Raw genomic sequence first — 14,838 nt, 5'->3', positions numbered from 1 at the left:
ATGATTTGTCACATTTATTTATAAGATTATCTCGTTAAGGCATACGGGTTTGATATGGCAATGATTAGTAGTTAAAGGTCCAATATAGAAGGAGGTATATTCATTTGAGTGGCTTTACGTAGAGAGTGCTCATAAGGATATTCCCTTATCGAGCTAAGTTTAAATATGTAAGATTATAAAACTAGAGGGATACTTGAGGTACATTTCTTTTTATGGTCCTTCTCCCGCGTGTTCGTCGAGCAAGTGACCATCGGTTTAGAGACTGTCAATCAGGCCATTCCTGTGGGAAGGGTGACCAACGAGTGCAACTCGTTCTGAGGGTGAATAAATCCTCTAAAGTTCGAGGAGTAACATGCTCTATTGGACTTGAATTGACCTTTACGAGGTCCAAAAAAGTTTTTAGTAAATGATTTATATCTTAAGAAATTTCGACAAAATTTAATAAATAATTATAATGAATTTGTGAAACTGGGGAAAAAAAAATAAAAGATAAATAAACTACCTTGATAATTTTTTAAGTTTTAAAAATTATTATAAAAATGATGGCAATTCAAGATGTTAAGTAAATTATTATAACTACTATTTAAAAACTTATCGTAAAATTGCAGGAGTAGTCGAAATAAAGAAGAAATGGATAGGGCACTTTGTATATGGATTAGATGCTTTAATGGGAATGAGATCTTCCGAGGAAAGACCGAATGATATGATGGCCAATTAAGTGAGTGGAGGCCTTTTCACCTCTGACTAGTGACTATTGAGGGCAGATTTTTCGTCTTTGAGGGAGGGAGAGAGAGAGAGAGAGAGAGAGGGGGGGGGGGGGGGGGGTCAATGAGGCTGCACCTAAGTGTGAAAGATTATAATTACTTGATCAAATTTAAGGTAATTTAAACAAATAATTATAAGATATCTCTTATAAAATTTATTTGACCAAATAAAAATTAAGATGTTCAGATACTTATTTGGTCAGATGCGTCTTATAAGTGGTATCTTACAATAAAAATTTAAAATTGAATGATAATTTAAAAGTTACATGACATTTGAGAGAACAACTCCTTATAACATTACTCTATAATTTATACATTTTGATGCGGGGCTTATTGCCTATTGGGACTAGAAATGTCTTTAGCCGATGAGTAATTTTGGATGCTACAATTCTATCTCAAATTCATATTCATATTGAAGTGTTTATTAGTATTTCAATCAATTTTTATTAAAAAGAAAAATTAAATACCGATGAACATTGACATATTAGTCTAATGCAACAAGGATAAGATAAGAGTAGTATATACTATTACTCTTTGCCAAATCAAAGGATCACCTAAAAGTCTGATACTTGATTGATATTATCACTTAGAATAACACTCAGAGTCTTGGATGGTGGTTATGTCAAGCTAATAATTTTTTAGAGAGTTTTTTATTTGAAAAAGTATTCCATGAAGATTAAAGTAATTTTGTGTGTTTTGTATTTTTGTTTGTTAGTTAATATTTTTATTTTAAAAATATAGAATTACCCAACAAAGCCACTAGTATTTTGCTGATCTTGATTATTCTCAAATCATATCGATTTGTTGAGGGAGCTTTGAGAATACTAGCATTTAGTACTGATTCCTGGATGGCTAACATGCTGATGTTTATATCACTTCATTAATGAGAAATGCTAGATGTACTAAATCTTTTACAAAGATATGGATATTAAGATAATGTAAAGTTTATTCATTGGAGATGATCAAAATAATTAATAAAAAGAAACGCTACGGATATAAATGAATAAGCTCAACATCATCTTAGTATCCATCTCTTAGTAAAAAATTTAGTAACTCTAACATTTCTCTTCATTCATATTTCTTCCTAGGATTGGAATTTTGGACTGAATTGCAGCGGGTATGTTTGGCAAAGTATTTTGTATTAGAGATTTTGTTATATTTGGTAAAAGATTTTGTATTGAAATTTTTGTTTGAATAGAAATAAATGAATGATGTAATATAAAGTATAAATAAAAAAAAATGAAATTTTTGAAAGAAAAAATTAAAATTTTGTGTTTTTCTAGTGGGTTTTTTTTTATTTAAATAGTAATATAAAGTGAAAGATGTGATATAAAAAGTAAGAATATTTTAAAATTGATTTTTTTTAAAAAAATAAAAATAAAATTAGGTTATTTGTCAAACGGTGCCTCTTACATGTTTGACCCCACACACACAATGGGAGAGGGCCCTCCATAGACTTACCTATCCATCCGGATAAGTGTTTGAACAGCTTGAATACCCACAGAAAAATTATTAAAACCCAAAGAGTCCATCACATATGTTATCATCAACCCACAGAAAAATTTGGCAGATGAGACCACTTGTGAAAGCTTTAGGTTAGTGGGGGCCGGTTGGACAGATTTCGACACCAGCCGACCAAATCTGTGACCACCTTTACGTGAAGGATTGGGTTACGATTTTCTTCCTTTTAAAAAGTTTCCTTTAGTTTGTTTAGCAGGTGGCAGGCTTCGGAGTCCGTTTAGGTACAATGCTCAAATTACTCTTCACTCATAGTCTTCGGGGCCTAAAACCTTAAAGAAAAAAAAGTCAAGAAAGCAAATGATCCCAATATATAAAGTACAAATAGTTTATAATATAAAATATTAAACGCTGAGGGTTCCAAAGGTTTCCTGTCAGGAACGTGCGTGGTCAAAAGTGGCCCAATTTTATTAGGAAGACAAATATGGAAGAAACAAAAAACAGGACAGGAACCTGTCTAATTCAGTTCCAGTAGGGCACTTCATAGCCAGTTGACGTGCCGTGTGGCAGTCTCCTAGAATTTTTTAAAAACCAACTGGGTCGGTCATCTGTCGAAACTTCAACAGAGGTTTCTTTGAGCATATTGGAAGTCACAAACTCCATGTGAATTCAAAAATGTTTACAGAAAATTCAAACATTACTACACAAGGACATTTAAAAAAGAAGGAATAAATAGATAGAGCGATTTATGAAGGATAGCAAAAAAAATTGGACTAGTATATGGAGTTCGTCGGACTTGAACTTAGAGACGACAAAGACTAATTCGTATCTAGAAATTTTTTAATATTATGCTAGAACTAGAATGTTTCATGGTAAAAAGAGTTTAGAAGAAGAAGAAGAAGAAAAAACATAAGAAATTTCACCAAACCGTGCTATGGCGGGGGGCTATTAGCATTATAAGTATATGGTGTTCAAAATTACCAGTAAAGATAATTGAGGCTTTATGATGATACATAAAAAGATGGAACCATTAGAGATAATCCTTGCATAGTACCAACGATATAAGAGATAACCCTATTGTATTGATAGATGACGGCACTATTACATCTGTACATTGGATGGACAAGACAAATGAAATTACTAGAAAACCTACTTGAATGATGCCAGAGGCAACTGCTATGGCCTGCTTTTGTTAAGATAACTCCCAACACTCAGTGCTCAGCCATTAAAGCTGACTTATTATCACCATTAGAGAAAGTAACAAGATTGTTGTTTGTGTTTGTATGAATTCCAGTTCCACAGTCCGAATGAGCTTCACCTTCACCCTAGTTAAGGATAGAAATGCCAAAAAACAAAGGGTGCAGCATTAAAATTGCAGGACAATGTAAACAGAAGAATACCTAGAGCCCTATACTTATACACTCCATGAGAAGCATACCTGCTCAGCCACAGTGAGCGAATGATCCTGGGTTTTCTTGGAAAGATCCCTCAAAGTCCCCTGTAGAATTCAATCGACAAAAAGTAGGATAATATTGGAAGCAGTAAAGAAGATGCAGATGCACGAAGGCAAGCAGGTTTACAAGTAATGATCACAAACAATGTCTAGTGTTAGGCCTTCAGCTTAAGGATGAGCTGAAAACATTTGAAAGATTGGAGGATCCTCCAATAATCAATGGGAGGTATATTAAACAAGAATAGCCAGAAATCGTATAATCACAAACTATGCTACTAAAAATGTCAGATATTAAAACAACGTGGCATTTGATTCGTGAAATCTAACATTCTCCCCGGCATCCATATTCCCAGGAATGTGATACTTGGGAATCTGGATTTCCAGGAATGTGATGCCTGGGAATGAACCATTCTCACGTTTGAAAATTATTAGGAATCTGATAAGAGATTCTCATGTTTTGTTTGTCCATATTGTCCATACAATTTGCACGTTTTACAACCAACAAAAAGAAACCCATCTGGGCCATGAATTTAGTTTTATTGATTGCAATATATAGAGAGAAATGGAACCCATCGACAACAAGAAGTACTTATGTATAGTAGAGCTCATTGAAAATCAATTCACCCACCTAATCGTCACAATCTTTTATCAAAATAATCATTTCAAGTTTGACATCTACCTATCAGAAAATAGAATGATTCTCTCAGACTCTCACGGGAAAACTGGGAAAAAAAAAAAAAAACAAAACAAAACAAAAGAGTGATACTTTTGCTTCAAATTATGTGCACAAGTATTGGTCACTTGAAAGTTGTGAGAGGAGATAAAAGGGTCAACTAATAAAAAACAAATTATGTGCACATTCTTTTCATTTAATAAAAAGTAAGCAAATTATGGTTCCTACCTCTCTAGAAAGGAATCCACATTCCAAGCAAAAGGGGGTTGGGAGGGAATCCACGTTCCCACACTCAAGTGCAACCAAGAATCCTAAAAGATTACCCCATCCAAACATCCTATAAAAGGTCTCTGTATGCTCATTTAGTGATCCATGATCAGTTCTTGCAAATATCATCTAGACGAACGAGTGGAGGACTAATCTATGATACAGAGACTGGGAAAGCCCTTGTGGAGAAACAGGCCACGTAAAGGAAACAAAGTGGACGAATATCCTACCAAAGGAATGCCATTATATTCCTTTGTATTAACTATATGGGGGAGTGGGTAAGTCTTCTCCGTCTAGCTTTCTACGACGAGGCTTCCTTCTCCTGAGTGTCCCCTCTCCTTTGAGTGGTTGTGCTCCTCCAATTGCTGATAAGGAGGTGAATTTTAGGTCAGATGGCTTCATCCAATCTCAGAAGTGGCCAGTAGGTTTTGGCTCGTATGGGGAGATTGTTGTGTGAGATCAGAAAGATGAGGTTTGGGTTGGGGAGGAAGGAGACTCCCCTTACCCCTTGGGTGTCTATCCTCCCGACATGCCCTTGGATTGGGCGTCAGATGGTGTTGAGGATGAAGATTCGTCCTTCGCAATTTTGGATGCCATTGAAAATGATTTCCATCAAGTTAAAAAGGGTACGCGTCTTAAGACTAAAGGGAGGAGAGAGGTGTTGAATCTGGAAAGCTTCATTTAACTACGGCGATGCAGCATGCCCTCTAGGAGAAGGAAAAGAAAGGCTCAGGTGGTGTAGCGTTGAGTGCTTCTTGTGGGTTCTGGGTTGAAGGGCTAGGTCCTTGTGGGTGTGTTTGGGTTTTTTTGTTGATGCTTTGAGTACTTCTTGTGAGTTTTGAGTTTAAGGGCTTAAGTCTTGTGGGTTTGTTCGGGTTTCTTTTTGTGGGCTGTTTTGGTTGTTCCTGTGTATACTCCCTGTGTATCTAGGGGCGCCTTACGCTTTTGAATAAAACATTTCTTACTTATCAAAAAATAAATAAAAAATCATCACATTGGGATTAAACTGTGAACCCAAACAAACACATTGCATAGCATAACCACCCTTTCTTTAAATAGCTGGTCAAGAATAAAACCTATAAACATCATATATGGAACTTACATCACCCAAAAGTAAGACAATATAATCAACTTCAGCCTTCAATTTTTATTGGTAATTTGCCCTCAACTATTTGTTTCTAGAGTTTAACTTCTATAAGGACATGGTGTAAACCACGTTCTTTACACTAGGAATGTACAAACGGAGTGGTTATAACCGCTTTGCAACCGTTAACCGCTAATTGCATAAGCGCAAGCGGTTAGCGGTTATAGGATTTGCAAAAAGTGGTTAATAACCGCTAACTGCCTACCCATATATATATATATATAAACACTACGTTACACTGCCACTGCCTGGCGTTGTTTTGGTATTTTAAAATACCAAAATGACGTCGTTTCAACTTGAATACATGATTGAGTATTGATGATTTAAGTCTGATTTATTGAGTTACTGATTTAGCCTTGGCCCTTTAGGTTTAGGGTTTCATACACTTTCAGCCTTTCAGTTTCATTTACATTTTACATTGAGTCCACCGTTTGCTCTCCAGGGACCTAATCTTGAGTCTCCACTCCAGCCTCTCGGCCCTCTCCACCGCTGCCGTTCCTCTCCTCTCAGTTCAAGCTAATCCATAAGCTTCTCTTTCTCTTGCTTTCTTTCTGTATGTGCTTTGCATTTTGATGAAAAACTGATGCCATTTGCTTGCTTCTTTTGATCGGTTTTTCAATCTTCTACCTTGATTATAGCACTTCAATATTAGGATTGTGCTAGAACTCTGGAAGTAGAAGTAGATCTGTTTGGATTGAATTGCTAATATGGTTTGATTTTCAGGGTTATGGATTATCTTCCCCCTTTTGTTTTTTTTTTTTTTGATAAGTAATAGCAATTTATTGAAAAGCGCAAAGGGGCGTAACCCTTATACACGGGAAGTATACAAGAGAGCCCCTAAAAGGGTCGAACATAAAATAAATTTAAAAAATCTACAAAAGTAAAGACACTCAAACTATGATGTGGCGCTATCCACAAATATAAAGTATTGAGTAACCGCTTCCGTAGCTCCACCATAGGTGTCTCTACATCTTCAAACAGACGAGCATTCAGCTCCCTCCAAATACACCACAACAAGCATAGAGGAGCTAACCGCCAAGCCTCTTTAGCATGACCACTCCCAATTGCCGCCCCCCAACTATTCAATAACTCCAACATCCCCCTTCTGTTAATATGTGGTTTGCGGAAAGGCCGTTATTTGACTCATTGAAAAGCCCCAGATACCAACCTTCTCCAGAATAGGTGAAGTCCCTGGAGGGACTGATGGTGAAGGCAATGCTGAAACCACCATCATTTGGGAATTTAGGAACCATGGCAAACACAAAGTTGGTAGAAAATGAAAGAGATGAAGTTAAACTAGATGAAGCTGTGTCGAATTTGATAGGAAATTGGTAGAAAGCACAACCAATTTGGTTGTCTGAAATGTTGGTTAGTTGCAATAGACCATTGCAGTGGATTTGTGCGATTCCATCAAGCTGCAGCTTGGCTTGGTTCAAGCCATTGTAGATGAACTGCTTTTCATCTTGAGCCAAGGCCAAAGGAGTATTGGTAACATAGAGTATCAGAAAATGAAGCGATTTAAGAATTGTAGCCATTTGGTATAGAGGAAAAAAGCTTGCCTTTCGTATTGTGTGTGTGTGTGTGTAAACAGAAGGCTTTTTTTATTTGCTGAAATTTTCTTCCTTTTTCTTTGGATTTATAATGTTTAGAGTATTTGGTTATTTGGATTTGTAATGTTTTGGATTTGGATTTATAATATTTGGTTTTGGATTTGTTTGTATTTGGTTGTGTTTTGGATTTGAAAAAATTAAAACATGCACAAAGACGGGCCCAAAACCGGTCCAAAGCTCAAATTGAAAGGCGGTTTTTCAACCACCGGTTATATACCTAATAACCGCTAACCGGCAGTTATAAAAATAACCACTAATCGCCTAGGCGGAGGCGGTTGCGGTTGGTAAAATGCAATAACCGCCTAGGCGGTTAGCGGTTTTAGCCAATAACCACCAGTTATAACCGTTTGTACACCCTTACTTTACACCCCCGATAGCAGTAGGCCACATCAGCCTGGAACACCAAATCATCTTCAGACGAAAACACAGGATCACAACAGCTTATTTTGAGATAGATCCCATATCTGTATTCGCTCGACCATTAGAATACCATCTTATACATTTTCTCTCAAAAGAGCACCACGGCACCATGATCGTTCCTATGCCCCATGCAACACCACCACCGACTGCCGAAGCCCCACTCAAGTGACACAACACCAGGAAAGTACGTGTCAAATATATTCTTCCCTTTGCCTCTATGAAATATAGTCTATGTTCAAAACGAAAAATGTTTCTTGTAAATTGTGTGAATTATGAAGAAGATGGTATAAAATTTCTCAGGGGTGCTTTCTTCTTTTATAAAATTTCTCTTACCTATCAAAAAAAAAAAAAAAAATACTCCACATATGTATCAAGCTTGAATCTAATCGCATAAAACAAGAGCAGCAAATGAATCAATAGCACGTGCATAAGAAGGATACATGAATTATGCTTACATGGAAACTAAGTAACATGTGTTATATATATCATTGTATTGAAGCCAGGATAAACAATGTTTTTCAGACAGCAGATATCAAGCCTCTTTAAGTATTAAAAATGTAAATTTTCATCTCTACCAAAAAATAAAAAATAAAAAAAAATCAAAGCCATATTCATCAAAAAAAAAATCAAAATAATAAAGCAATCAAATCATTCGATATGAATACTAACCCTGTTTGCCCAAAAAAGTCCACAGGCATTGCAAAGAGACCTTGGACCAGATGGACCCCGCCGCATCATTGGGGTGGACTTTGAACTTACGCCGCAATGTGTACATCTAGACAAGCAAACAAAAAATAGTAAGATGTAACAGTACTTTTTTGATAAATAGAAGATGTAGCAATTTTAAAAGGTATAAACACATTAGAAATCTGAAATAAAAATATAACGCATTTCTGAAAAAAAAAAATCCAACGCATCTTGGGAAGAATTTTTTTTTAATAAGTAATATAATCTCATTGAAGAAGCGCAAGGGCGCAACCCTAGTGCGTGAGAAGTATACAAGAGAATCCCCTAATCATTCAAAAAAGAAGTCCTGGAGAAAGTAATAATGATTTAACTCACGAGGCTTCTGGTGGGCTATCATCTTGCCCCGACTCCTGGACAGTACCCCAATTATAATCTCCTTCAGACTTTTTGGAAGAAGTAAATTGACCCTTATTGCGCTGCATCCTGAAGCAGTAAAACATATAAGTATCAGAAACACAAAAGAATAGCTGGTCACAATAGGGAAAAAAAAAAAGAAGCAAAATCATCAATAAATGGCAGGCTGTGGTAAAACAAAACAAATTTATTTCAGTTCCTATCATATTCTTTTTTAATAAGATTTTCTGCGACCAGCACTGGGAAAGGAAGAAATAATGTATATCTGACTTGCAGACTTGCACAGACAGGATCAAAGTAAAATCAGCCTGTCAAAAATAGACGTACAAAAACTTAATAAGTCATTTTTAAGAATGATTTCTTTTTTGATAAGTTAAATCATTTGTAAGAATGATGCCATACACAGCTTATTGAGGAAGACCAGTCATCTTAATAGAATAAAACTAGACTTACAGGGCCCACACCAACCAAAAAACTTTACAGCCTACGTAAAAAGCAATTGTGGTGGCCTTTCTGTATATATATAATTGGCCCCAAAAGGGAGGGGGAAGGGAGATTTGTTGTGGTTGTTTAGGTTCCTTTCATGCTTTCAGCCTTACTACTGTAATTCATCATTTATCTATACTATTACATTTCTAAGGGTCTGAGTCCCAAGACGGTAATGTCCACTGTAGTACTAATTCTATTCACAAAACTGTAAAATTCAAGTTTTAGCATCATATGAATTCTCTGCTCATAAAAACCTTTTGAGGTTAAAACAATGGCCCTTGAGCCAAACAGCCCTTCCAACCCCATCATAAAAATAGAGTGGCAGGTGAGGTCATATACCTAGAAACTAAGACCCCAGTAGCATCAGTATGCCTACACTGAAACTTGGAATGGAAGCACTTGGCTTATACAACTAGGCAATGGTACATATAAAAAAAAAAAAAAAAAAAAACCTTAGTGTGCAATGGTACATGACAAACTATCCCAAATATGCCTAAGTTCTCAACTACTTTATAATACATATATAATGTTAGATAAACGTCTAATAGCATAGCATTTGCCCAATCATGACCATCCCCACCTTTTGTCCCAAAAATGTAAATCTTATTTGCTTTCCATACCTTATATTTGGTTTGTGCCTTCTAGAAAAGAAAAATAAGGAAAGACATGAGAAGATATGTTTTATAGCAACCAAGTATGACTACTAAAATAAAAGCATACCACATACTATGAGTGACTCTTGGAAGAATCTAAAAAGAAGATAAAATAATTTCCTTATTTAGTGCAAGGCGTAAAGAAGATTAAATAATTTATAGCGACTTTGGAATTATGAATAAAATAGTAGAGGTTATGCACAATATGTGCTCTTAAGAAGGTGCCTATCGTGGGGGATCGTTTTTCCGGGAGAAAGGTTACGCCGATGGAACAGTGTGATCTTGACCTTCTACCGGCAGTGAGGGTGTTAGATGCAGATCTGAGGTCGACGTTGGATTGTTCTACCTTGGAGTCTTCTTCGTTTGATATGTTGGGTAAGGACCAGCCTCTCTGTCCGTTGGGAAAGACATATTTTCCGCATGCGAGTTTGAAATTTGAAATTTCAAAGTTGCGCACGTGGAGTAAGTGGGTCATAGGGTTCAACAGGTTTTGGGCCGGGCTACTAAGAAACTTCTGGGCCAGCTTGCAAGGTACGGACTGAGACGAAAGGGCTTGCGTTTGGGTCGTCTCATGCCAAAACCCAGTTCCTCCCGGTCGTCGAGTTTCACGCCGGAGACGTCGCTGGTGACCTCTTTTGGGCGGTGCGAAGTAATTCTGCCGGAGTCGATGATGGAGCTTCCCGAAGGGGATCCTTTGTGCGAAGACAGACCTAGGGGTGGGTCGTCTCTGGTTAAGTCGGCTCCTTTATTCGTCTTCCCACCTCTGTCGATTGCGGAGATGACATCTCCGGCAACCTTGGCTGCCCCTCCGGCGTTGATTGGGCTTTTGTGTGGTGCAGAGCTCTCCGTCTCAACTATTCCTTCTCCCTCAGGGGCTCTGAGTTGGGAAAGAAGATTCGTTCTTCCCCCACCCCCTTGCTGCAAAGCCGCCCTTTCCAGCAGTATTACAGGAGGGCTAGGGAGCTTAGGATAAGGCATTATGTGGTTTGGAATGATGGGTTTTTATCAGACTCTTTAGAAGCCTCGAAGCAATCTGTTGGACTTGCTCTTTTTAAGGCTACAGGTGGAGAGTTTCATGCGAAAAAAAAGACAGAGACGCCAGCAAATCAGTGTCTATTTAGGAAGGGATTTCTCAATCTTCCCCCGATTGTTTCTGTCCCTCCCGTTTTGCCGCAGGAGGTCAAGGACGTCAGGGTAGCAGGTCCTTCCTCTCCTCCGAGTGGCTACATCTTTCCTCGTTCCGTTGAGGGAAATGGTTTCTCCCAATCTCGAAATTGGCCTGTCGGTTTTGACCATAACGGGGAGATCATACTTTGGGAGGAGGAAAACGATTATTGGGAGGGATTACCCTTGGACTGGGCATTGGAAGGGGCTTTTGGGGAGGAGGCCTTGGCAATTAGGGATGCCATGGAAGAAGATTTTCGGCGGGAGAAGATGATTGCGCGCCAAAAGTCTAAAGGAAAAAGGGAGCTACTTAATTTGCATAGCTTCATCAATTATGGTGGTGCGAAAGATCCTTCTAGGAGTAGGAAAGGCAAGGCACACATGAGGTAGGTTTGTGTGCTTTGGTGGGTGGTGGGTTCCTTCTTGGGTTCTGTTGTAGTTTGTTTTGGGGTTTTTCTTTGGTTTCGGGGGTTTGGGTTTTGTTTTTTCTGTTGGGTTTTAGCGGGTTGGCTTTAATTGTTTATGTGTATACTTCCCGTGTACGTAGGGGCGCCTTACGCTTTCATTAATAAAGTCTTCTTACTTATCAAAAAAAAAGAGAACTGTATAGTACTTTTTAAAAAAATTCTCTTTATTGTGCTTATATTATGTGGATACCAGAATTGGTGAAGTATCTTTCTGCCAGATTAGATTTCTCTACTTCTAAGTTCTATTTCATTCTTCTTTGTGCCATCAATTGTTGGTTCCTAAATATCATCCAAGTTGCTAAAATGTTGATTAGTTGGCATATCCTTTTTTCTACGGCCATATGTGCCTCACCACAACATCTTCAGGCCTTGTAAGTTCAAGGAGGATATTTGGTCACCCAGGGAATGCATAGAATTAATCAAGGTGGTTTTCAAATTGATGAATTATTAGAATCATTTAAGATCCAATAAATATAAATTTCCAAAAATTATAGATTTGTCTAATATAAACAAAAAAAAATCACGGTAAAATTCAAGCACTACGGTCATCTTACCCAAAAAAAAGATCTAACAAATATATGAAAAGTCTGCATCCACCTAAAAAGTTCTGTGTCTACCCATATCAAATAGCATCCATAGAAGGTTTAGACATCAATTTAAAATAAAGAGCCATTTACAAGAAAAGTATGAACTTTTTAATTTGAGCTCAATGAATAATGAATTAATATAATAAGACAATGTTCCAATGAACTGTATGCGGATGAAATTATAAGCACATCATATCAAATCACTAAAAAGATGGCACGACAACTGCAACCATCGCCGGTTTCCAAATGTCGGAACAGATTTGGCAAGCAAAAGTTACCTACATATCAACCTACTGGTTATTTTTCTTTTTAGTTATGATGCGTCTTTTTATTCATACAGCTCAATTCTATTTTGGGGAAAAAAAACCACACAAAAATTCACCAAACCTGAGCGCCACCTCTTGACGGACACTATATCTAACTTTCTTATCGAAGCATCGCTCTTTTCTCTTCTGGCGGAACCTATTTAACGAGGCAGCTCTGTGTGGTTGACTACTTACAGGATAGTCCATCGCACCGCCCTACAGAAAATGCAGTCAATTACAAAAAGCATCCAATAATATTCTCAAAATACATGTCCAAAACATTCATGGTTTGAGGAAGTACTCTCTGGTTCTGAGGCAACATATCTCCTTGTGGCCCCGAAGATAGCTCACAGCCCCCCAACAGTAGTAACACCGCTTGAACCTTAAAATGCAAACCCACAACACAGCCTTACAATCAAAATCTTCAAAATTTGTAGATGCCGAACCCCAACTCTCAGTTTGGTTGCCGAGAATTTGTCTCAGAGAGACACAAAAGTGAAACTTCGTTTGATTTTAAGTTGCATGTTGTGAAATTGAAATCGTATTAAGCTCAATTGAGTATAGATTTTGGTTCTCATGCCCCAAACAGAATAAATCCAAACTTTTAAGAGTTCATTTTCTTCACTTATTTTCTGGGCATCCAAACAGCCATCAAAAGAAACACTAAGAAACCCTAAACCAGATAATTCACCAAGTACAGAAGAAAAAAACAGAGAAAAATGACACCTTGTCGGGGGTAACAGAGTCGAATACATAGACTTGGCCACGAAATGAGAGCGTGAGCTGGCTGGTGCCGTCGTGACGCTGAATCGCCATCTCCGCCGCTCCACCACCACCACCTTGACCGTACACGGCGTCAGAGGCGACGTCTTCGACGACTTCAACCACTGCGCCGGCAGTGTCTTCGAGGGAGGGGGCATCGTAGCGAATGTGGGAGTTGTCGATCGACTCGGCGCCGGCGCCGGAGACGTCGTCTTCGTCGGCGGACGCGGCGATCTGGTTGGACATGTTCAGGGACTGGGCGTGTCCGTACATTGAGGTTTGCGGAATCCAAGCGAGTGCGGATGGGGCATTAGAGATGCAAATGGGCGCTGTGGGAAAACCCTAACCCTAGGGGACGGAAAGAGTATGATAGAGATTTTTCAGTGAAAAAAAGAAAAAGAAAAAGAAAAGAGAGAATTGGGAATATATGCCCGAATAAGAAAGGGTGATTTGTGCTTGTGATTGTATTTTTGTGTTCGTGTAACTGGTGTTTGTTTGTTTGTGTGTGTGTGTGTGTGGGTGGGGTGTATGGGAAATGGGAAGGAGTGATGATGTGCGGGAGTTTTTCACACAGAGAGAGAGAGAGAGCAAAGAGTGAAGGACAGCTCAGGACAGGAGGGTATGCAAGAAAGAAGAGTGACCCTGAATAGTGCTCGTATTTACGAAGTATGCCCCCTTCGGAATTTTGTGGCTGACCTTTTTTTTTTTTTTTTTTTTTCTTTTTTTCTTTTTTTCCTCTTTTTTCTTTTTTCAAGCAATATTCTCGGTTTGAAAATAATCCATAAATAAATTGAATTAAGATTCTTAATTTTAAGGAGCATGCTGCATGCAGCAAAATATTATTTGACATCATCATTCAATTCATTCTTTTCTCATATTCCAAACAAAGTAGTCAATTAATGGGAAAACTACATTTACTCCTTAATTATCACCTCAATTCTAATATCCTCCTAAAAAAAAAAGAAAGAAAAAAAAGAGAGGGGGTATAATTCGCCCTTCAAACTATTAACATCCGTTTGAGTTTGCGATTTCAAAAAGTATAATCTAAAAATAACGCTTTTAAAACATGCAATTTGATACGATTTTTAAAAACACAGTTGAACATTAGATAAAATTGCATTTTACTCTTTAAAATCACAATTTTGATATGCGAAATGTAGTGGTAAGCACACTTTGAGTCTCTTTCACTTAACTTTATTTAGATCTATATTATGACCTATTTTAAACAAATTTGAAAATAATTTATGTCGATTTTAAGTGTTTTGGACTTATTTTATTAGTCTTGAACCTCTATGCCAAATTTCTCCTCCTCCGCTAAAGACAAGTTCCCTCGTAACAACATTAAGTATGTATTTGAAACTGAGATTTCGTAAACAAAAAGTACGATTTTAAACCAAAATTGCATAAAATAAATCGTTTGGAAATTATGTTTTTAAAAAATTGCAAACTGCATTTTCAAATTGCATGCAATTAATTAGTGCTTTTTTGAAAACCCATAATTTTAAAGGCTAACCTACAATT

The 14,838-nt window shown here is 37.5% G+C and overlaps 1 protein-coding gene across 1 annotated transcript; it reads right to left on the bottom strand.

Moving 5' to 3' along the window:
* Window positions 1-3,284: 3,284 nt before the first annotated feature.
* Window positions 3,285-13,902, bottom strand: LOC133870745 (GATA transcription factor 25). Its single transcript, XM_062307952.1, has 7 exons — window positions 13,282-13,902; window positions 12,857-12,937; window positions 12,638-12,771; window positions 8,852-8,959; window positions 8,459-8,564; window positions 3,661-3,720; window positions 3,285-3,547 (listed from the first exon to the last, which is right to left on the bottom strand). Exons 1-7 carry the CDS (start codon window positions 13,588-13,590, stop codon window positions 3,434-3,436), a joined length of 912 nt encoding a protein of 303 aa, XP_062163936.1. The 5' UTR covers window positions 13,591-13,902; the 3' UTR covers window positions 3,285-3,433.
* Window positions 13,903-14,838: the final 936 nt, after the last annotated feature.

The sequence above is a fragment of the Alnus glutinosa genome, chromosome 6, assembly GCF_958979055.1.
Source record: "Alnus glutinosa chromosome 6, dhAlnGlut1.1, whole genome shotgun sequence".
Taxonomy (NCBI): Eukaryota; Viridiplantae; Streptophyta; class Magnoliopsida; order Fagales; family Betulaceae; genus Alnus; species Alnus glutinosa.
This window is presented reverse-complemented; position numbering and strand designations above follow the sequence as displayed.